Raw genomic sequence first — 23,107 nt, 5'->3', positions numbered from 1 at the left:
GGAAGTAAGTGTTGAAGGGAGACCAGAAGGAGGTACAACCGAAGCCGCAAAGGGTATCGCAATGATGCCTGGGCAAATGGGCAGCTAGTAAGGCGAAGCCGAACACAGAGGCAGATCCCGTGGAGATATTGAGTGAAGATGAAAGGACCACTCCCACAAAACCTGGGGAGGAGCCTTTACCTGTTACCGACCTAGAGGATACTGCAATGGAAACCAGAGCGGTATCTCCAACACTGAGTGGCCAAGGTGAAGAGGCTGACGGGATGGCTGAGGGTCTGGACCTCGCATCCAGGTCAGTAGGCCACAAGGAGACCAGTCCTACTATCCAGGATCCACTTTCAACACAAGCTGAGAAGGAACCCGAAGAAGAGAAAGACAAAGATGACGGAGAGGAAGTTAGATACCGTGAAGAGAGAAAACGAAAGGGGAAGGCCCCTATGAAGAAGAAGCCCAGCAACAAGAAGCCACGTACAGTAAACACTGGCATAGTCATTACTGAGTCAGTTCAGCAAGTCTAGGAACACCGGAGGGAGTGAAGTGATAGCGAATACGCTGCCAGCGAGGAATCAGCCTCCGACAGCGATATCTCTTTGGAGGATGAGGAGTACGCAGAACAACATCTTCAGAATGATCATCGAGAGTTAGTCCACCCACCGGTAGAGAGACTGAGGTACCGGCGCTGGACAGTGGACCTTACTGATGATCTGGTGGAGGAGATGAAGCTTTTCGACTTGAAGGAGCTACAGAAAGCTTTCGATAGCAAGGATGAAGGGAGTAAGCAGGTGAAGAGCGGAAAGTTTTAGGCTGTTTGGCGTAGAGATACGGATGAGCTTGATTGAGTGGACCGTGCGTCTGGGAATGTGCAGTTTAGAGGAGGCCATAGGGCCTGAGTGGAGAAGTAGTGAGCGGGGAATTCCCCGCAGGCATGTGGAATTTGAGCCCCAGGAAGCCTGGGAGGAACTTACTCACCCTGATGCAGGGCAATTCCAGTCCACTATTTCCCGCTCCGTTCATTTTAACAACCCAATTCTGCGTCTTGTACAGCTTTACCTGAATTTCAATTTATTGGGGCAGTCGAACTCCGCTGTTAGGACATCGATGACGGAGTTATATCTTCTCTGGTATGCCAAGCAGGGGAGGAAGTTGCATCTGGGTTTTTGGACCGCCTACCAATGCCATCTAATTGCCACCCACCCAGCGAGGAACCTCACTCTCTGCCATGTCTTGGGAGTGTTCGTCAGAAACAACATCATCATCACGGAGGCCGAAGACTTATCCGACCAGATCATGGTGGATCCTCCTGGTCTTTTTGATACACCTTTGTTCGTCCGAACGAACACCGTTTACATGAGGCAGGGCGCACCGCAATTCTACGCAATGGGAGAAGAAGCTATACCGACTGGGAGATCTGCAGCACATCCGGGAACACAAGATCAGGAGCAGAGACAGGAAAAGCTAGAGAAGGCTATGGACGAGATAGCGGAGGAAAACAGACAGATGAGATCAGAAATGACACGGTTAGCATCAGTAATGGAAGGGATCCTGAAGGAGTCTGCAGGACAGACGAGGCAGAGTCAGAAGCAAGAAGCTTTGGAGACGATTGTTACTAGGCTGGGAGAGGAAAACCACCGGTTGATAACAGAAATGGCCAGGATGACGTCCGTGATAGACGAGATATTGATGGAGTTAACACAACGAGGCCAAGAGGAAGTTGTTGAACCAAGTGGCCATGGAGGCCGAGCTAATGAACCACGAGTATCAGAGGAGGTATTAACCGAGACGACAGAAGCAGCGCAGAAACTAGAGGCGGAACAAGAGGAAGGAGATGCCGAAGAGTCGGCAGAATCTGGGAACAAGCAATCCGAGAATGAGGAGGAGAAACCGGTAGAACCACATGCACCACAACCTGCCCCGCGAAGGAGCAGGAGGAACAAGTGACCACCACACCTACTGACCAGTTAGTTTTTTTTTATGTTTTTAGTTTTCCGTATTTCTGATTGTGTTTTGTTTATTTAGGTAGTATAATTTCTGTTTGTGCGCAAACCCCATTGATAACACTTAGCCTATTTTATAGTCTAAGTGTGAGAAGTTAAGGGTTTGTCTTTTTGGCGCATGTGTTTGTGTTTTCTGTTTTCTTTTTCGTAAGCATGTTGGCTCACACTTAGCCCATTGCATAGCCTAAGTGTGAGGAGTTTTGTATATATGTGTGTTTTGTTTGTTGGTTTCTGTTTAGGTTTTCAAACTTTCCCACTTAGCCCATTCCATAGTCTAAGTGTGAGAAGTTTTAGTTTTAATATGTTGTTTTTGTCTGTTTGTCTATGTGTCCATCATACTGGTCATTATCTTTTCCACTTCACAGCCCTATCTGAGGGCAGACACTTGTAAAGTGGGAGGGGGGACGCAATGACCAGTATGATGAATGTGTATATGTGTGGTCTGTGTTTGTGCTTGTGTTAGTGTCCTGTTAGGTATAGTTTTTTTTTATTTTGTGTGTTGATTGGGCTTAAAACTCAACTGTCTTGAGCTGACGGTGAGGGGAATTGAGGGAAATAAGACATGCTGGAAAACAGAAACCACCCCCCTTAGTACCTCCTAGCCAGGATAGATGATGTGAGTATGAGAGAAAAGCTCATACTTAGAGCCAAACACGAAAGCCCTCTTAAAATGTGAGTTATAAGCTTTAAGTGGAACCACTTTCCATATGTTTAGAAAAGAAAAGAGCGGCTGCCACAAATTGCGTAGGGTGAAGTGACTGCGTGTAGCAACACTGAAGGCAGTAGGAACCCCCCCCCCAAAAAAAAAACCACCTTTAGAACCTCTTTTCTAACTCTTTATACCCAGATAAATACCCCTAGCCACTGGGACTGTGTGTGTGCAAGGCATGAAGCGAATGAAGCTTACTGGCTAGAAGGGTGTACAAGAAAGCAGAATCCAGCTGGACAAGAAAGTTTGGAAGAAAATCGGCCAGGGAGCCATCCCAGGCCCAAAAAGAAGGTATAAGGGTGGCGAAGCCACGGGGGAAAAAGTAAAAAAGAGAAGAAGTAAGAATATGAAGAAAATGGTCAGAAAAAAACTCGGCCTCAAAAAAATTGAAGAAGGAATAAGGGTGGCAAAGCCACAAGAAGCTACTGACCAGTTGGAGATCATAGCCAGAAGCGCCAGCCAAGAGAAGCAACAACCAAGAGCCCAAATGCACACAGTTTCCCCACCTCAATGAAGTAGAAATTTTGAACCTAGAGCCTTAGGAACATCCACCCCAAAACATTACAAGCCAATAGCCCATTTACAAGCTTTTAAGTCCTTCAGTCGCTGCACGTGAGATCTAAGTCCGAAGCATTTTGTGGTCCAGCAATTAGAGAGAATAGTCCTAATACTCCTGGTGAGGTATGAGTGACTGAGTGAACCTAGTGTTCGGCCGAGAGTGTGGGCGATCTTGACAAGCGGATGTACTGACTGGGAAAGAAAAGGGGGGCGGCAGAAGTTCAAGGCAGTCTAAGGCCGGATTGCACCTGATCCTGAGGGGAGGGATGGTTGAAAATATAACCCGATCTTTGTGTTTTAGTCTTTTTATGTTTGTTTGTGTGTTTTTTCTATGTTTGTTCAAGTGTTTTTCTTTGCGTCGTAGTATAGAGTCTAGTTTAGGTAGAGTCGGTCAGGGGAGTAACCAGGCTAGAATTCGACTTATTTCTTTTTTTTTGTTTGTTCTTCACGCTTGAGGACAAGCATGTGGTAAGTGTGAGCAGTTTGATAAGTCGTATTCTAGGCCTTGGTTACTGGTGAATATGATGTGCATATTTGAACTTTATCTGCAAAACAAGTTGCTTAAGCGTGCAGGTTGAGTGTTCTAGCCAGTAGGCAAAGCTTCAGATACTTCAGGTGAAAAGGGCGTCAGGACGATTACTTACTGACCAGTATACATGCAAAAATGGCTCGAGATGGAGAAGAAGGATAGCTGGGACTGATCAACCACAATTAAGGGCAAAGAAGTCATCTCACCGCAAGGTTTTACCCTAAAATCAAGGGTAAGCCTCCCTATAAAAGGAAGCCACTTGGAGAGAGAAAGGATCATCAACAGATTCATCATCATCATTCTTAGGTAGAATTCTTTCGGTAGTTCAGTCCTCCAGCCCAGTCCAGAGTCTCGTTCCTCGCCACTGCCATGGTCACTTGAAGATCAAGAAGTTCCCAGAGTTCCAGACGTTCTCATCCAGTCATCAAGATCGTAGTTAGAAGTTCCATCGCCCGGCGTGGCAAAACACTTTTATTTCACTTTCGTAGTTAAATTTCTTGTTTTTCCTTACGCTGGATCTTTGTTTGCTTTTGAATTTCACCGCCTAGAAGTACTTTGTTTGAAGATCCAAACATGTTTTATGCTATGAAGTTGTTTTCTGTTCAGTTTAGTTCGCCGATCTCTTTTCCTTCTGCCTAGTTAGCTTAGATCTAGAGTTTCTGGTCGTTTTGAGTATCGAATCGTGTGTGTCCAGTTAGTAGTTTATTTCTTCGAGTTAGCATAATCTGTTTACTTTTATTTCATAGAGGTTTGTTTCATGCAAGGTGCATTTATGTGTTTCATGTTTTCTTCCATGCTGATCAGTAGGCGGAATTTCAGTTTCGATGTTTGATTTTCGATTTGGAATTTTTTATTGTAGATCTGTGTTCGTGAGTTATTAATCTGTGTTTTTATGGTGCTGAATCTGGTTTGTTTTCTTATTTTAGTTTGTGTTTGTTGAAGAAGATGATGTCCATATCCAAGTTTGGGACCACTTTGCTTTTTAGACGCTTTTTGCTTTTTGTCCTTCACCTTTAGTACACCCTGCAGATCTGTCAGCCTAGTCACCACAACTACCACTTATTCTCTGCTTTTCTGTTTAGCCTTTTATAGAAACCTAGTACTTTCCGCATATTTTCTGTTACACCGCATCCACCATAATTCCACGTACACCACTACATGTCGACCACCATTCACCCTTCCTAGTCAGTAGGACACCATCTTAATTTCCCGTCTAGGTAGAGACTCAACCCAAGCGTGGTAGCTAACCAAACCATCCAAAATATCACCGCAATCTGTCCAACCGTCACCATCTCTGTGGGATTCGACCCTTACCTTCACTATACTACCCAGTAGAAGAGGGTTGAGGATTCTTTGAAAGCAGGTTCTAGGCTAGCGGGGATTCTTATACTGATCAGTAGGATAGATCCTTGCTTGAGCGACACCTATGCAAACCATGCTCTTTCAGTGGGCTAATTTGTTTGAAGCTGCTGGCTTCAAAGATTATATGATAACTCCTGTGTTGGGAACAAGGTCTGTCATTGAGGTGTTTCCCTAATTGTGTTGGGCTAAGGAGAGTATATCCTACCTATGTAATGTATTTTTTTATCATAAGGCATACATTAAATAAAGTTGTTGACTAAGATATTTCTTCTTTGGAAACCCTAATCCAACTAATATACCTAATCACAGGTTAAATTGATAGTATAAACATCATGAAGCTTAATTTAAAGAAACGAAACCAAATTAAATCGGAGAACTTTACAAATCAAACAAACAATAAAATCGAAACCTCTCGAAGCAGCTCGATATAAAGGTCATGAAATGTAAATTATTAAACACACAAAACATCGAGCCTCATTAAAACCTCTCGAAGCAGCTCACCATAAGATGACCGAGTAGGAAAAAGAGTACTCGTCCACATAATAAACACACACAAAAAAATCAAATAACATTACATTTCAACTATATGTAGTCACATGATAGTGCACATGCCGGAGAGGCTGGCTATGGTGAGGGCCATTTCCACTATTTTGAATGTGGTAGTCACCATTTTCTGGAAATAAAAACACAAGAAATTAAACAAGCGTACTGAAAATGAAAGATATTATATAAGATAAAACAAAACAAACAGCAACATAACGCTAACCAGTGGAGATATTGTTCCATTTGATGAAGAAGTCTGCACGTTTGGACCATAACTCGAAGGAATAGGAATAGGAATAGGATGATTCGCGTAATATGTATAGGGAGTTGAAGGTGAAGCTGTATGATACGCAGTTTTTGTTTCTGAGGTTTGTCTGAATTTCATTGCCAACTGCGCCACAACATAATTATACTACTATAAATCTAATCTTAGTATCCAAAACAATATTGCAAATCAACTTCTATCAATACCGTGTTCTTCATATAATTAGTGGCAGGATCAGAATCAGGCGCGGGAGTAAGGAATTCCTCTTGCTGTTTGGTGAGAGTGGACGAGAACTTTTTAATATCAACGCGGTTGTCAGATCCCATGGATTTGAAGTAGCTAACCGCCATGCCCTCCACAGCCGGAGAGGCTGCTCCAGCTTTGGACTTGGCTTCCTCCCACATTCTTTTCAACTCTTTCTACATACCATTTGTACTTAATATATCACTTACTATAAATCTTCAGTCATAACAAAAATATTGATTTAATGAATAATATTAATGACCTTGGATCGAGAGGTTGATGGATGCGCAGAGATGAGGTCGCTAAACTTAATAAGAAGAGCTTGGTCGCGCAACAAAGAGGAGGAGGAGGACGACGAGGAGGTCAAGGGGTGTCCGTGTTGGACCTTTCCCGTGGCATAACAAGCATGGCAAAGGGAGAATCTGTGGTCAGCAGTGTTGAAGAAGCATTGGAAGCATGAATAAGCAGTGGCGAATATAAGTACGGAACAGCCGCGACAACGGAGGATTGTGATCGCCTTTTTCACGCTGTGGTAAAAGAGCAGCAGAACATCTTCGAATTCGAGGAATCCGTCTCCGTTTAAGTCTAGTTGCTTGAAAATTTTCTCCTTGGAAAGACTAGATTCCACACCCTTTTTAAATTCTAGCACCCTTATTTTTCCGTCTCGTTTCGACTTTAGTCTCTCATAAAACTCACTCGCTTCTCTTTTTTCACTTTGGCTTGCTCTTTCATACAAAGCCCTCGCAATTCTTCTGTTCCCTTCACCCATGTCGTAAAACTAGTCTATTTTTTGAAGACAAGTGATACGAAAGGGGATTGGTATGGCATGCTTTTATAGTACGTGTGACAAATTTATTGTTCAGTCATATGTTAATGTTACATTAAAGAGGTTTGGTATACCATGCAATTTTTATTATACACTATTTTTTTAATGTTTTTTGTAAGCCTGCGTTTATATTTTGTTACGTAAGTTGTTTCTTAACGTAATCATTTCTCGATAAATAAAGGAAAGGTCAACTGTGGAAGTTAAACTGCTCATTTAAAAAAAATTAAAAATAAATAAATAAAATGTTCAACTGCTCGAATTATTAAAACCCAATTCTAACTTCAAAGTCTTTCTTTACATTTTTCCTATTTTCATGTTATTTACGATTGAAGAGACTATGTCGGTATAGAAAGTAGTAGTGTTAATATGTAACTGCAAGAAGCATTCCGGTGAAATTACTTGTAATCAAGTCAAAACACAAATAAATGTTTAATAGTATGATATGAATAAACAAATAAAGAGAACTTAATTATAGAGCATCGAATTTTGCATTTTATATATTGATTTAAAATGTTCAATGGATTGATTGATTATATTAAAAGATTAAAATCAGAAACACTTCACATATTAATGGAATGCACAAAATTAGCAGGGTCATCAATAAATTTCGTTTTACTATGAATGTATTAGTATTTGTCTTGGGCAGATTAATCTATATCTATACTAATCTAAAGTGCCAATGTGGTGAAAAGACATTTCGTTTTAATATGAATGTATTAGTATTTGTCTTGGGCAGATTAATCTATATCTATACTAATTTAAAGTGCCAATGTGGTGAAAAGACATTGATATCCTTTTTTGGAGGGAAAATAGAAAGTGGTAAAAAAATGTGAGAAGAAAAATACATAGAGAAATGAATTGACTGCATTTGTGCAGAGCTAAAGTGGTCTTCCCAAAAAAAAAGTGGTCGTCCAAAAAATTTAGCTTAGAAGAGAAGCTTTGGAGCATTATCTATAAAAAAATGCACCATTGCTACAAAAGCTTAAGTTGTAGAGAGGGAGATCTGACTGCGAGAAACGGCTATGGTCTTTTAATGTGCACATAGGTGGAGCAATGCGGCGAGGCAGGCGGGTGGGTGAGCGCGAGGCGCTAGAAGAGGGTGGAGCAGCGAAGAAGACGTCGACGGTGGCGTGTTTAGGTGGGGCAGTGGCGGTAGTCAACCACCGTATGCAGCGGCGGCCACCACCGCCCGCAGCAACGGCGGAATGACTGACGGTGTTGAGGTGGGGGTCGAGTTTGCGGGGACGACGAAGAGGCAGGCGGTGCTGTGGCTGACGGCGACCGGCGAGTGCAGGCAGCAGCGTTAGCTGGGGAATGGGAATGGAGGTAGAAGTCGAGAGAGAGATATATCCGAAAGAGAGAGATAACTAGAGAGGTTGAGAGAAAGAAGATATTGAGAGAGAAGGATCGCCGGAGGAGGAGGCATGGCGGGCAAAGGCAGAGACTGCGACAGGTATAGAGAGAGGGAAGATCATCTCTCTCCAAAAGGTTGGGAATTGTGATGAAAAAAGATGAAGATAACTAGGTTGAGTATTTATATTTTGGGCCGGTGATTTATATTTCTCTTGGGCTGAAACCAATGCAAGAATTTAATTACAAAATTAATTAAAGAGTGTTTTCTTAAATTTTCGTAGTACTTACTCTAAAATTTTATGTATGAATATGAGACCCAAATCGTGTTTCTTTTAATTGTTAAAAGATTTAAAAGAATTATATGCATTTTATATTACTGATTGTGATGAATTTTGAATATGGGATAGTTTGAAAGTCATATATAAAATAAAATATATTCATTTCATTGGATTTTGAAATGAAATTTAAGTAAATATTTTAATTTTTACATAAATCAATAATGTTTAAATTTGTCTAATATTGTAGAGAAATAACTTTATTCTATCATCGGCTATCATCGGCTTTATTCTCTTCATCTCTATGTTTTGAATATTTTAATCTTAATGAAATAAGTAATTACTCCCTCCGTCCACTAAAAATATGACGCATTGTGAATGGCACGGGTTATACACATGAGAGATAAATCATAAATGTTTTAAGTTGTGAGGTGCTATTCATCTAAATCTATATACCTTTTGTAGGACAAATTAAGAACGTGAATAATCATAAAATTGAACAATCTATAAACCTAATGGAGCTTATAAGAAAATTGAAAATCACAAGGTTTTGAATTATATTTATAATTCAATTCATATCAAATGAACTATATCTATATGTGAAACTGCCGAAAATGACTTTAAATTTAAGCAAATTTTTTTATATAAATTTAAATTAATATAATGCCATTCATGTATTTTTTTATGAAAACTCTCCTTTTATATATGTATAAATAAATACATAGATATATATAAATTATTAATGTACCAATTTATCATTAAATGGAAATTTGTGAAAAACAGAGTTCTGGTCTATTATTATTATTGTTGTTGTTGTTGTTGTTAATATTGTTATTGTTGGGCATAATAAAAAATAGAAAAGAGAAATCCTAGTTAAAGAAGAAGAAGCCCTAGAAAATTATCAATCCTTATTTCTCATCGCATTTACGTATACTCCCTTCTCCCTCACGCCTGAACCCACCGCCGGACTTCTCCAACGCCGGCAGCAGCCCGCCGAGTATCTTCCCTATATATTTTTTTTCAAAACTTGTCTTTTATCTATTGATAGATGATATGAAGAGTTAATAGAGAAATCTTACCAGTCTTCAGTCATGGACAGTTGTATATTGCTATATCTAGAGTTACGAGTCGTGGAGGTCTCAAAATTTTAGTTTGTGGAGATGAAGATGATAATAGAAGCACTTATGAACTATTGGTTGATTTGTTGTTGTTTTCTAATTTTTCTCTTTAATCTCTACTCAAATAATAGGTTCTTTATTTATGTATCTTATTCTAACTAACTCATACTCTTTGATTCATGTTATTTACATCTCTTATTTGTCATTTATTTTACTCCACTTATATCATAAATTAAAATCGATTGCCGAATATGAAATATTTCATTTATAGTTGATGAGTAAATTCTTCATTTATTATGAATATTTTATTTATAATCACATTTATGTTTTTGTAAATCTTTATATTGTTTTTAATTCTTAGTTTCTATATTTCATTAAAATTTATATTCATTATTTAAAAATTATATGCCCCGTGCATAGCACGGGTGTAAATACTAGTTAATAGTAATATGAAAGATATATGCGAATGATTTATATGAAATACCAGGAAATTACCCTGCAAAGCATCACAAATACCGCGCGTTTTCTAGAAACTATACCTCAAATTGTATATTCACATCCCCAACTAAAAAAAAATAAAAGATCACTATCTATTGGACTAAACGGATTGACTAACTCATAAATATTTTTGCAATATACGTTTTCACAAGAAAAAAATTAATTAATATGGGCCTTTCGAATGAACCAACTATTTAGGGGCTACTTGGTATGGTAGAATAGAATCATATTCCTACTTTATTTTTTTCCCTTAGAAATAATGATTTCATTCCACATGGAAATAGTCATTCCTTCCATTTAGCTAAGGAATAAGCATTTCTCTCCATTTCATTATCCTTTCTTCTTCTTTTAATTTTTAACAAAATTATATAACATAATATCTTATATTATATTTAAATTTAATATCATCTCAGTTTTAAAATAAAACAAAAAACTTTAGAAGTTTTCATGATTGAATTGACACACACACAAAAAAAATTAATTAGTACATTAATACTTAGTTAGAAAAATTGGAATACCATAAATATTGAATAGCTAGAAAATCACATCTGATCTGTTAGCTAAAATTTTTAGGGCCAGTTTGGGAATTTTAAGTGACGACCTTATCTATGTTGCACGAAAAATATTAGGCAAAAATATTTTTAAATAAATATTTTTTTTGATAAAATTAACATATTAATTATTGGAATAAGGAAATCAATTAATTGGATAACAAGAAAGCAATGGATGAAGTTATGGCAAGAATAAAGAAGGAAAGCAATTAAAGATTATGGAAAATCAAATAAAAAGATATTAGTATAATTAGAATATATTTTCTAAGTATAGCTAGAATTGGAGCCTATAAAATGTTGTGTAACCATTGAGATAATAAAAAAATCAAGTCATTCAAAATATAGTTTTTGAAGTTCTCTCCGTCTTTTACTTTCTGCAATAATATTTTATTTTCCGCATTATATTTTCTAACATGATATCAGAGCAGCTAACGATCCTTCGCTAGTTTGTTCAAAACAAAAAAAAACACAAAAAAAGAAGTTATCATTGGTATTCATCATTGAGAAAGCACACAGCCGAAGGATTCCTCTTCGAACTGAGGAAAGAACCATCTATGGAAGAACAACCACAGTCAAGAGTCGCTGGTGGTCGCTGATGGAGCAAGCATCGCACAACCACAGTCAAGAGAAGAAACAAGGAGTCCAAGGTTTGTTTGGCCGAGGGAGAGAGGAAATATCTGACCAAACAATTCCTCTAGAATCTATGTTGGTAGAGAAGGCCAAAGACACCCCCGATGAGAGGGTGAGAAAGCTGCAGATGACGAAGCCACACCCCAATGCCTGGAATGAATCTCGGAGATGCATTCTGAGCTAGACCAAAGAAGAAGAAGCCAAGGCTGCCAGAAAGGGAGTCGAGAAAGCAGCCATCTAAAAAGGACCGGAGAAGGAGAAGCCAAGCCAAACCTTATATTTGGAGGTCGTTAGATCCAAAATAAAGTCTTTATATTTAATGAATCATCCGAAAGAGAGGCAGAGCACTACCCTTGTCGAATGATTCCACCTACCGCCGGAGAACGCGAGGGGGTAGGCGTAAGGGCGCCTGGAAGAATGCTTAGAAGAGAGCAGCAAAAGCAGCCAGTAGAATATGGGCCGCCGAGAAGGGCGAGGCGGTGACCGAGTATATGCAGTCGAGAAAGCTGCAGAGCTAAGGGCCGACGATTCTCCCAGATGCAGCCAAGGAAGCAGTCACCGAGGAGGAATGACCAAGAATGCTGCTAAATGAAGACCAAAGATGACCGCCGGTAAGAGGGCGAGAATGCTGCTAAAGTATTTACAGCAAAAGGATTGATGGAAGAATTGCCCCAAGAGAAAGCTTAATAAGAGAAAATAGTATATTAAGTAGATCTGTGTCACAATCTTCAATAATGCAAGATGAAAGGTCCAGTATTAAACATCTCTCCACATCAGTAACAGCACTCTTCAGCATTCTCCTAGGGACAGCTTTCTCCTAAACAATGAGGAGAAGCTCAGACAAAGCCATGATGAAAGCACCTCAAAGAAAGCAACATGCTACTATAATAAGCTAGCTGTAGTAAAGCTTGCCATGAAAGAAAGCACAACCGACGAAATGACCAGAGAAATCTCCTAGAGACAACTCGTGTCAGCTTCTAAAGTGGAAGTCGTCACAGGTTGTCCCTGGAAAGCTAAGGTTGTGGAAGCGGTCACTGAGAAGGGGACCAACGGCGGTGGGAATTGTCTATGGCCGGAGAAGAAAGCAGTGACCGGAGGAAAAGAGCTCGGGCTACTCAACCATAGAATTATCACCCACTGAGAAAGGAGACATTGATGGAGGAACCAACGAAATGGTTGACAGAATCTTGAGAAGATGCTGGCAAGTGCATTGCCGCCGGAGAACAGGTTGTTCTCCGAGATGAGAAGAGGAAGGAGACATTGTGATATGTCTGCTTCATTGTTAAGTTTCCAAAATAGAAAAGTAAATTTGGGCCTAGTAGTTATTAGGCTCAAGAAAGAAAAGAAATGAATGGGCTCATAGTTTGAGTTGGAATGGGCTGAGAATGGTCTAAATTTGGCTCCTAGATACGAGCAAAAACTGTCTAGATTAGCTCCTTGACATGAGTTAAAACTGTCTGATGGCTCCTAGATATGAGCAAAAATTGTCTAGATTAGCTCCTCGAAAAGAGTCAAAACTATCTGAATTAGCTCATCGACAAGAGTCAAAACTATCCGAATGAGCTCCTCGACACGAGTCAAAACTGTCTGAATTAGCTCCTCGACATGAGTCAAAACTGTCCAAATTAGCTCCTTGACACGAGTCAAAACTGTCTGAATGAGCTCCTTGACACGAGTTAAAACCGTCAACAGAAAATTGAAGAACTCCTTGAAACGAGTCTAAACTTTCAATAACTCTTTGATACGAGTATAAATTATCAATGATGAATTGAAGAAGCTATATGATACGAGCATAAACTATCAATGGAAATTGAGGAACTCTTAAATACGAGTATAAACTATTTATCAAACTAAAGATCGTGCAAGTTAAGTGTCGAAAAACTCGATACTTAACTTGAGGGGGAGTGTTGGAATAAGGAAATCAATTAATTGGAGAACAAGAATGCAAGGGATGAAGTTATGGCAAGAATAAAGAAGGAAAACAATTAAAGATTATGGAAAATCGAATAAAAAGGATATTAGTATAATTAGAATATATTTTTCAAGTATAGCTAGAATTAGAGCCTATAAAAGGTTGTGTAACCATTGAGATAATAAAAAATTCAAGTCATTCACAATGTAGTCTTTGAAGTTCTCCCCGTCTTTTACTTTCTGCAATAATATTTTATTTTCCACATTATATTTTCTTACATTAATTATTCATATATCATTTCATTTCATTCATATATTATTTGTAGTTACTAAACATAGAAATTGAATCAATCGAGTAATAACAATTTCATTCCCTTTATATTCCTTGTACTTACCAAGCACAACAATGAAATGGAATTGTCATTTTATTCTCTATCTCCATTTTACTCCTTCCTTATTCTGTTCCATCTTACCAAAAAGTCCGTTAATCATTCAGTTGACGTAAACCGCGATGGTCTACCAAGGTGCGTTGTTAACAAGATAGCATGTCCTAAGTTGACTACGGAGTTGCTACAAATATGACATCACACCCATAAATTATCGCTTAGCATTTTAAGAAGTAATATGTTTGGTCAGTTTTGAAAATTCTATCAAGCTCACCAATTTAATAAAGTAGTACAATGTAATTCCTCCGTCCGTCATTAGCAGTTCCATTTAAATTTAAAATAAATTTTAAAAAATATAAAAAAATGAATGAAAAAAGATAATGGAATGTGAGACCCATTTTCATATGCTATTAGTTTTATAATAGAACGTGAGTGGAATGCATTATTGGAAAATGAAGTGTATCTACCATTTAAAATAAAAGTGTAAACCGGGACTCTAATGGTGGACGACCTAAAATGGACGGAGTGAGTAAGTATTAATTTAGACCATTATAAAAATTAAGATTAAATTTATATTCATAACTAAATAATTAGTAATTTGAGACTCCTTTATAATTCATTATTTCATGTATTTGAAATTTATGATATGGATCAATAATTAGATCATGCTATCGGTTTTTATTAATTAATATATTAACCAAGAGTTATTACTTTGCTGAAGATGACAAGATTCGGGAAACCCCGACCTGAGCAGGGATTTGAGAAGAGGGGTGAAAGCAGCTTTAGATGATTCAGTGCATGTAGATGAAAGTTGAACTGTCCAAGGACTCCCTGAACCTAGTTACTTGTCATTGAGCACCTAATCCAAGTGTTCAAAACCATAACCCACTAGCTATTAATCAGTATATGGAAGTAAGGATCAATCCCACGAAGATGAATGGATTGTAACATGTATGCATGGATATTTTAACAAGGGTTTGATTGCTGCAACACATTTATGTGAGTTAAGTTTTACTTACTTCAAACAGGACTCCAAACAGAGTGTATTGACTAGACTGACTAACTAGCCACAATATAAAAACAAAGCACGATCGCATTTTACTAAGGATAGCAAAGCTCGATAATCTATTACTACAGATGAAAAAAGAAGAAGAGGGGGTAGAAATGGGGAAGGAAAAGTTGACGATCATGCACTTAATAGAGTACTAGACTGATATTCTTACAATACGACTTATCAAACATCAGAGTCTTAAGGAAACTGAAAAGTTCAACTTATTTTAATAACACAACGGAAGCAAATGAAACATGATTTCATGTATGAAGACATGAACCGCCGAGAGTCCTACATATACATAAGAGTAAGTCACTTGGATCAGCACACTTCACTCCATCACGACTCAACCTACACATTTAGAAATACATGCAGGGATGAGTACATGGGTACTCAGTGAACACATTGCCAAAAATGTAATTATTAAAAAAGTAATATTATGAGGCCATCATCACAGTAAATACTTGAATTTTTCTTAAACGGCCCAAGCTTACTAAATATTCTTTGTAAGCTAAAGTCCGACTACAGTTTAAATTCTTTTGTAATTTGCCATACCTGAAATAATGTACTGGGAAGTGGCCGCTTTCCTCGGTCACCGGACATGCCAACCCTTACGATGACTCATGGTCTCCGTGTATACTAGTCCGAGTAGGGACTCTCCCCTAGCTAGGACCTAAATTCGATTTATCAATTTTGGCATAGCACATTCGGTATAACCAAAATAGATAGGCATTATTACGTAAAATAAAATCATTTATGGAAAGACAACATCATTTGCATAAGTAAATATCATCTCGAACAATTTTACATTTTTATCCATATTAGGATAGAAAAAGTTCACCTTAGCCTTCCAACTTTGGTAAACTACTTACTCATTGGGAAGTTACTTGTCACGACCACAACTCCCTAGTGATAGTGAGCGCAGCTATAACGTGACTAAAATAGTCTCAAATGAAAAAGGATCAACATAAGGGATAAGTCAAACTCAAAACATTAGTTCTGAAGGCGAAGATGGTACATAGTCAAAAGAGAATCAGAGTATCAAGACTGAATTCATAAATCCCTAGAACATAGTTCTATTGCAGTGGAATAATCCAAGACAAAATAGTATGTATGAAGACATACTACTTTGGGATACCTTACTACTTATTAATAGCCATTTCCCAACACCTTCACCTCCTCCTTCACGTTCAACCTGCACGTTGGAAAAGAAACATGTAGGGCTGAGTACTTGATATACTCAGTGAGCATCGTGCCAAAAGTAAGTTCCTTTTAATTTGTCAGCCATAGTTGAGTGAACACGGGGTTTTCATTTTAAAAGACTCGAGTCACTAAGTTCCTTTCATTTCATAAAATTGATTGCGCAATCACATAACATAGATACCATATCTGAACGTATGTGAACCGGGAATATGGCCACATTCCACGACGGTCACTGGACCGGCCAACTCAAAAGCTAGCACCGGTCCCCATATGTGTGTACAATAGTCCGAGTAGGGTTTGCGGCCCTACTAGGACTCGAATTCGATTTAACATGATTGGCATAGCCAAGCAGATAGGTAATCGTAAAAACAAAGCATGGCATGACAAACATGTTTAGAAAAGATTCACATTTTCATACTAAAATCACGTTTTGAAAAGAATACCCACCTCAGAAGCTATTTCCCTATCGAAAAGTTCCTTGATTCGGTCTTAAGCGACGTGTGAAGACTCCCCTTTAGAAAAAAAGAATAATGTTTAATTAGGCTTAAGAAGCCGAATAACTTAACGTGGATGCATCCTAAATGCATGATCATTTTATTCATTATCCATATTCCATAGAAAGTCCTTCAGCATTAATTAAATCGAGAGATTTAATTACGTGGAGACTCACAAAATTATTCGTAGTCAAGAGAGCATTACCTCCTATGCAAATTATTCCAGCATTAAAAAAAATAAATCCGAGGTCTATGCATTATTTCATAATTAATTAGCGTACCATTTCTTAACATCAATTATTCGAGCATTAGATTAATGTTCGGGAATTAAGTTTATCATTGTTGAATTAATTAGTGGACGGTCAATTTCTTGATAGGCAGAACATTTGGAGGGCCCGTGATTAAATTTTTAACCCAAACTCTTAATTTTTAATGGGTGGCCCAACTCCATAATAAAATTCGCCAGCCCACTTCCCCATTTAACTCTTTAGTCTATAATTAATTTGTGAGGCCCAACAGCAAAAGGGTGGGAATTAGGCCCCAAAACAAAGAAACTTGGCCCAAACCCTACCCCTTCCATCGCTGCCTCTCTCTCCCCTTCACTTCTCATTTCAAAATCCCCGAATTGGGGAAGGGAACCCTAGCCCTTATCTCCCTCGTCCTCGGCTCCTGTTGGCGACGCAGCATCGCCGCCTTTCTCACCATTGTCGGTCGCTACTCCGGTCGGTGCCATTAATTGGCCGTCGGAGCTCGTTTCTTCTTCCTCCTTTCGGCATCTCCTCAGTCGAGCTCCCTCCGCCGAGCTCTCTCACTCCGGCGGTGCTCCGATAGGGATGCGACACCTTGCGGTGGCTGTCCCACTCTCACGGCTGTATGAACTCCCTCCGGTTCTCTTCTTCGCCCACGCTAGCCTTGGCAGCCGACATCCAGCGGTTGTCCCACCGTCGCAGTCCAGCCGAGCAGCGGTGCCGCTCCAGGAGACTCGCCGTCACGGTCGATGCTGTGACAGCTCCGCCCGTCGCCGTTTAGTACTCCTCCGATGAGAAACTCGAGACCGTCGATGTATAGAGATGAGTTCTCCTAACTTCCTTCTCGTATTTTCGCTAGAAACAGTTGCTCTTTACAGCTTAATTTAATTGAAGAACATGAGTCTTATTCGTGTGTGGATTTGGTGATTTACGGGTCAATGCCTTTAGTTGGATGTTTTCAATAGAGGTTTGTTGGAGGTGAGAGTGCAGAGTTGCAGCTGCGGCAGAGTTTACTTACCTTGGTGATGCAAAGGTTTCTCTTTGGAATTGATTGGAAGTGGTGAAAGGAAAAAAGTGCGAAACTGAAAAGAGGCATTATGGGTTCATATATATTGGAACTGAAACCTGCAGTCTCTTGTTTTTTGTTGAGGACTTGATGGCTGTTGTTTGTAGTACATGGTGGGTACTCGTGGTGTTATAAATGGAGCTGTTCTTTTCCTGCAGCAAATGCTCTTTTCTTATACTACTGCAGCAACTCTAACTACCAATTGGTGGTGTACTAGGAGATAAGGACTCTTGTATTCATGTTATTTGTTGATTTTGCAAATGTACATGGTGGTGATGCAAAGGTTTGTTGGAGGTGAGACTGCAGAGTTGCAGCTGTGGCAGGCTGCCCTTTTGGGCAAGTTTTTTCTATTACTCTTGAAAGGTTTTGCTACCCTTTCCTCTACTTAGGAAACATGTTTATTTGATGTTGTTTGCTAGCTTTTGGTACTTCAATTGCTTTAATTAACTTGTTTGCATATTGTAGACTTTGGAGAGAGATAAACTGCCACACGGGCTTGTAGCTCTCGGTCCAATGGGCTGCTTCGGACACGGGCCGTGAAGGTGTGGCTTGGGCTCGAAAAGAGAGGCCCACGTTTACATATTTGTATACCCACACATTTGTAAACATAGTTACTTAAGTACATGTAATAGTTCTTATTAAAGCCATCATCTTAACTCTTAGTATTCTCTTATATTAGTGTACTTTGTTTAATTAGAGGAATAAAAACACTAATTCGTTTTAGTTCATTCGAGTATCATTTTAACTTTTGTTTCGCGAGCTAACAACACTAAGCATTCACAAATGGTAATAAATTCCATTCCAAAGCACAAATCAAGAGAGCTAGATTTACTAGTTCGACCTTAACGTTAATGGAAAAAGATAATAAAAGGGGTCGGTATTACTTCTTGCTATTGCCTTTATTTGAGAAAAATAAATAAGTTACTTAGCTTCGAGATTAAATATAAATTAATGACGGATGACATGCACCTATCCTATAGGCATATGCATCCTATTTCGCCTTATACATTTGTTCGCAATTTCTTACATTATAACATAGAAATTAATTAATCAAGAGATCAATTAATTATAAATCCTAAGGATTTGCTTAAACGAGCATACTTGCCCATAAATTAATTTAATTCAAGAAATACTAAATTCCAAGTAATTGATTTAATTTCATTCACAACAATTAAAAAAACTTTAATCGAAGGTCAATTAAGCTAAACCAAAATGTAACAAATGAGTCCACCAAATAAAATTAGGACTAACCATGCGTCTCTCTCTCACTCATTCTCTTTCTACCGTCAAACACTCCCCTCTCTCACACCTCACGGCTTTTCTCGCCGCCACCCGCCGTCGACCACCCGCAGAAATTTCTAACCCGAGGTGAGCATCCTCCCCCTCTAGTTATTTCTTAAATAGCTGACTTCGAAAGCTTATTTTCCAAAATAAAAGCTTCTTTTTAAACACATTAAAATCGAAAGAGTGACAAAGAAATTTGAAAAGTTCATGCTTGGTTTTAGTTTTGGCCGAGGCTATCTTTGAATTTTATTTTGTCTAGGAAGTGCTACGTAATAATGTATATTTTGAAGTAATAGCTTCGGAAAAGAAACTTACTTCAAAGGGAGAAAATGTGGAAAAGTGAGTGAGCTTCAAAATGCTGCAAAAAACTCCTTTCTACCTTACTGACTTGAAAGTTCAAGAGTGCATTTTGGTGTGTTAGTGATGAAAGCCAAACACAATTTTTATACTAAAACTTTCGGTGCAACATTATGAAGATTTTGAAAACTTCTTTTTGTCGTGTTGCAGTCAACTTTGAAAAACTAAAGGTTGTCTGCCAAGAAATCTTTGCACAATGTAAATATGTTCGTGCAATGATACATCTAAAATGTAAAATCTTTTTACTATTATGCAATTCTCATGAAAACAAAACAAGTCTACTCCTTAATTTTGCACATGTTTAAACAAGAGAGGAGTGGCAGGTCGTAGAGAAGAGGACACATCCGCTACTATTCCACACTCTATATCATTTACTATTTACTATTCACTATTCATTTTTACCTCACGGTAAAAGTATTTATTAACTTACCTCTTTACTTTGTAGGACCATTCCCAGAATTGGAGCACCGAGTGTTACAGCGTAGATTTAAATGCACTAAGTGCATTTCTCCTTTGTAAAGAAGGAGCTTTATCATTTGTAAACAGTCACTTAATATCCACTTAGACTATACTTGCATGCACAATTTACCTTCTATAATTTGACATCTTGAGTAGATATAATTCTCAAAAAGTATTTAAATACGAAGATATAAGTGGGATGTCACATACTCAGACTTGACCGATAATGAGAATTAACTTTCAACCGCAGTAATCTATTAAAAACCAGTAAATAGATCAGATGAAAACTATCTTAAAGAGACCAACAAACTGAAAAAGCAACTTGGGATCACATTTCCTAATTAACCTGAAAGAACAAAACTCTGAAAAGTAAAACGATAAAGCATAAACAAACTGCAGATCTTACCCTAATTGATTTCCTACTGCTTCTTCTCCAAATAACAACTAAAACAAGTAATGAGAACACCATAGATGAGATCAGAACAAAGCAAGAACCTAACGAAGACATGAAGTAAATCTGGTCAAAATAAACAGATAAGATCGGAACAAAGCAATAACTTAACGAAGATATGAAGTAAATCTGGTCAAAATAAATAGAAACTACTTAAACGGATCAACTTGCATGCTTAAGAAAACTAGACAGAAACTAGATCTAAGCATTTTTACCGATTGTAATGAAGTGAAACATTCACAAGACTTTAAATAACTCGAGATCTACCATGTCAAAAATAAATTAGTCGCGCCAAGCATCCAACGTCAGACATCTAACAAACCCATCTCAAAACAAACATAAAATTCCATAGATTGACAAAAGCTAACAATATTTAGAGTTTCCAAGCCAACGTAGCTTCAAACACAAGTATGAGATTACAGAAACTTAAATGCGAGCAAGATTTAAATTACAAAATACTAAAACGTGAGATATAAAGTAAATAAAACTGGAATGTAGAATTGTTTCTCGCTCCAAAGAGCGGTAGGACAAACTAGGGATGTCAATCGGGCCGGCCCTACTCGGGTTGCGGATCAATCGGGTGTGGGCTAATCAGGTTGTGAATTCTTTCGGGTTGTAAAAGTTCAACCCTAACCCTAAAAGCTCGGGTTTCGGGCTAGCCCAGCGGGTTAATCAGGTTGCTACCTATAAGATTAACATGCGATCAATCAAATAAATAATGATGAAAATTGAATTAAATAATATTTGAAGTAACTTAGATGTATCCACACTTAATGTGTTAATAACAAAATCCACTTGATACACTTTCTCACTTCGGATAATAAATCTCTGCTTTGAGCTCACTTTCAAATAAAAAGATAACAAGCTATTTAGCTGCAAGAAGTATTTTGAAATTGATCATTTTCTGGTTGTCATAAGGTAGTTGAAGCATTTACCTTTTTGGTAAAATCTTTATCTTCTCACTTAGGCCATCCACAATGGGGCGGACGATGGCGCGCATCGTCCGCGCCCGCCATCGTCCACCCCATTGCAGGTGCGTGACATAGGCCGCGGACGATCGTCGCGCCCTATACTAAAGGCGCGGAGTATAGCGCGGACGATGCCCATCGCCCGCGCCATCGTCCGGCCCACTGTGGGCTACGCGGACGATCGACGCGGACGATGGCACGCGGTTTCGTTTATTTATAAATAGAGTTCATTTGTAATTTTATTTCAGGATTTCACTTTCGAAACATATTACATTTACATAATTACTACGAAATGGATTCAAGTCCCAATAGTCCTATATTTAGCGGAGAGGCGCGTTGGCCGGGTACAGAACCCGGCGAATATCGTTCGTTCGACGCCGACACCCAGTACGATCCCGATTTCAGTACGGAATCGTACGGGTTGTCTGACATGGAGCCGTCTCCAAACCGACCAAGCGCTCCCTCCCACCGCTTCCGCCCCAGCCAAAAAGAAGCGGAACCGGCAGTGGGCGCAGAAGTTGCCGCCTCCCGGAAATTGCGATGAGTACGCCCCCGGCCGTACGAACTACACCGACGACGAAACCCTCATTTTGGCCCGGTGTTAGGTAGATATATCGGAAGACCCGATTTTCGCGAACAACCAGAGACAGGTCGCGTACTAGGAGCGCATCGCCGGCCTCTACAATGAGGCTAAGCCGGCGACCGCGTACAAGCGCAAACGTGAGCAACTCCGCAAGCACTGGGATCAAGTGAAGAAGCAAGTGAACTTGTACGCGGCGGAGTTCGAGAAGTTCACGCGGGCACAGGGGAGCGGCGAGAGCTTAAGCGACGTGCGCGCTAAAGTGCTGTTGTCGTACCGGTCGATGTACGGCGACTTCAAGCACGAGGCCATCTGGGCGCTCTTGAAGGACAAGCAGAAGTTCCAAGGTGGAATTCTGCACACTGATGCGCCGGAGAGGACGAAGACCACCGAAGCTGGTGATTACACGAGCAGCGGCAGCGGCAATCACCCGGTTGACCTCAACCGGACGTACGTGGATGAAGGGAGTTCCGGCACACCGGTGTCCTCCCGGCGTCAAGGCTGCAAAGGCCAAGGGGAAGGCGGCCGCGACCTCATCCTCGACCGCTGCAAATCCATCCCCGTTCCCGGAAACGCTCCCGACCCAGACGGCCACCGCGTTTAAGTCGTTGGCAACAGCGTCGATGGCGAGGACGTTATTGCAGAAGCACAAGGCCCTCAAGAAGTGTATCGACCCCGACGAAGCCAAATATCTCCGGGTGTTAATCGATGAGCTGCGTCGGAAGTTGGGAATTGCACCGACTTAGTTGTTTTTTTTTGTAAGTTGAATGGTGTAACTTTTTTTTATTAATGCGTCGCCATTTGTTATTTAGACGTTTTTTATTTACTCGTTACTTGTTATTTGAAAACATTTAAATTAATTAAACAAAACAATAAAATGATGATGTGGCGTGCCATAGGGCGCCCCACTGCAGGTGGGGGGGAAGGAGGATAAAACTGATGACGTGACGCATCTTAGGGCGCCCCACTGCTGATGCCCTTACTTTACTCTCTCTTCTGCTCTATTACTTTACTCTCTCTACTTCAATATTTAACACATAATTTCTTAAATCTCGTGCCCAAAATAAATGCCTTAACTATCTTGGAATAGAGGGAGTACTATAATGGAACAAACATTCATTCTTCTACATTGGTCACTTATCGATAGATTCATGGTTATAGAAGATTCTTGGTTATTATATTATTCATCCTTAAT

At 39.3% G+C, this 23,107-nt stretch overlaps 1 protein-coding gene and 2 long non-coding RNA genes across 3 annotated transcripts; 1 reads left to right on the top strand and 2 right to left on the bottom strand.

Moving 5' to 3' along the window:
• Positions 1 to 5,551: 5,551 nt before the first annotated feature.
• LOC121776572 lies at positions 5,552 to 7,014 on the bottom strand. The gene is made up of 4 exons (XM_042173765.1): positions 6,466 to 7,014; positions 6,167 to 6,379; positions 5,919 to 6,086; positions 5,552 to 5,825 (listed from the first exon to the last, which is right to left on the bottom strand). The coding sequence occupies exons 1-4, from the start codon at positions 6,970 to 6,972 to the stop codon at positions 5,745 to 5,747; spliced, it is 969 nt and encodes a 322-aa protein (XP_042029699.1). The 5' UTR covers positions 6,973 to 7,014; the 3' UTR covers positions 5,552 to 5,744.
• A 7,854-nt stretch (positions 7,015 to 14,868) lies between these two features.
• Positions 14,869 to 19,498, bottom strand: LOC121777409. The gene is made up of 5 exons (XR_006045488.1): positions 19,413 to 19,498; positions 16,453 to 16,517; positions 15,941 to 15,997; positions 15,358 to 15,475; positions 14,869 to 15,153 (listed from the first exon to the last, which is right to left on the bottom strand). It is a non-coding gene; the product is annotated as an uncharacterized LOC121777409 (long non-coding RNA).
• On the top strand, positions 16,802 to 18,541 carry LOC121777408. The gene is made up of 2 exons (XR_006045487.1): positions 16,802 to 18,176; positions 18,279 to 18,541. It is a non-coding gene; the product is annotated as an uncharacterized LOC121777408 (long non-coding RNA).
• Positions 19,499 to 23,107: the final 3,609 nt, after the last annotated feature.

Source organism: Salvia splendens, chromosome 18 (assembly GCF_004379255.2).
Source record: "Salvia splendens isolate huo1 chromosome 18, SspV2, whole genome shotgun sequence".
Classification (NCBI taxonomy): Eukaryota; Viridiplantae; Streptophyta; class Magnoliopsida; order Lamiales; family Lamiaceae; genus Salvia; species Salvia splendens.
This window is presented reverse-complemented; position numbering and strand designations above follow the sequence as displayed.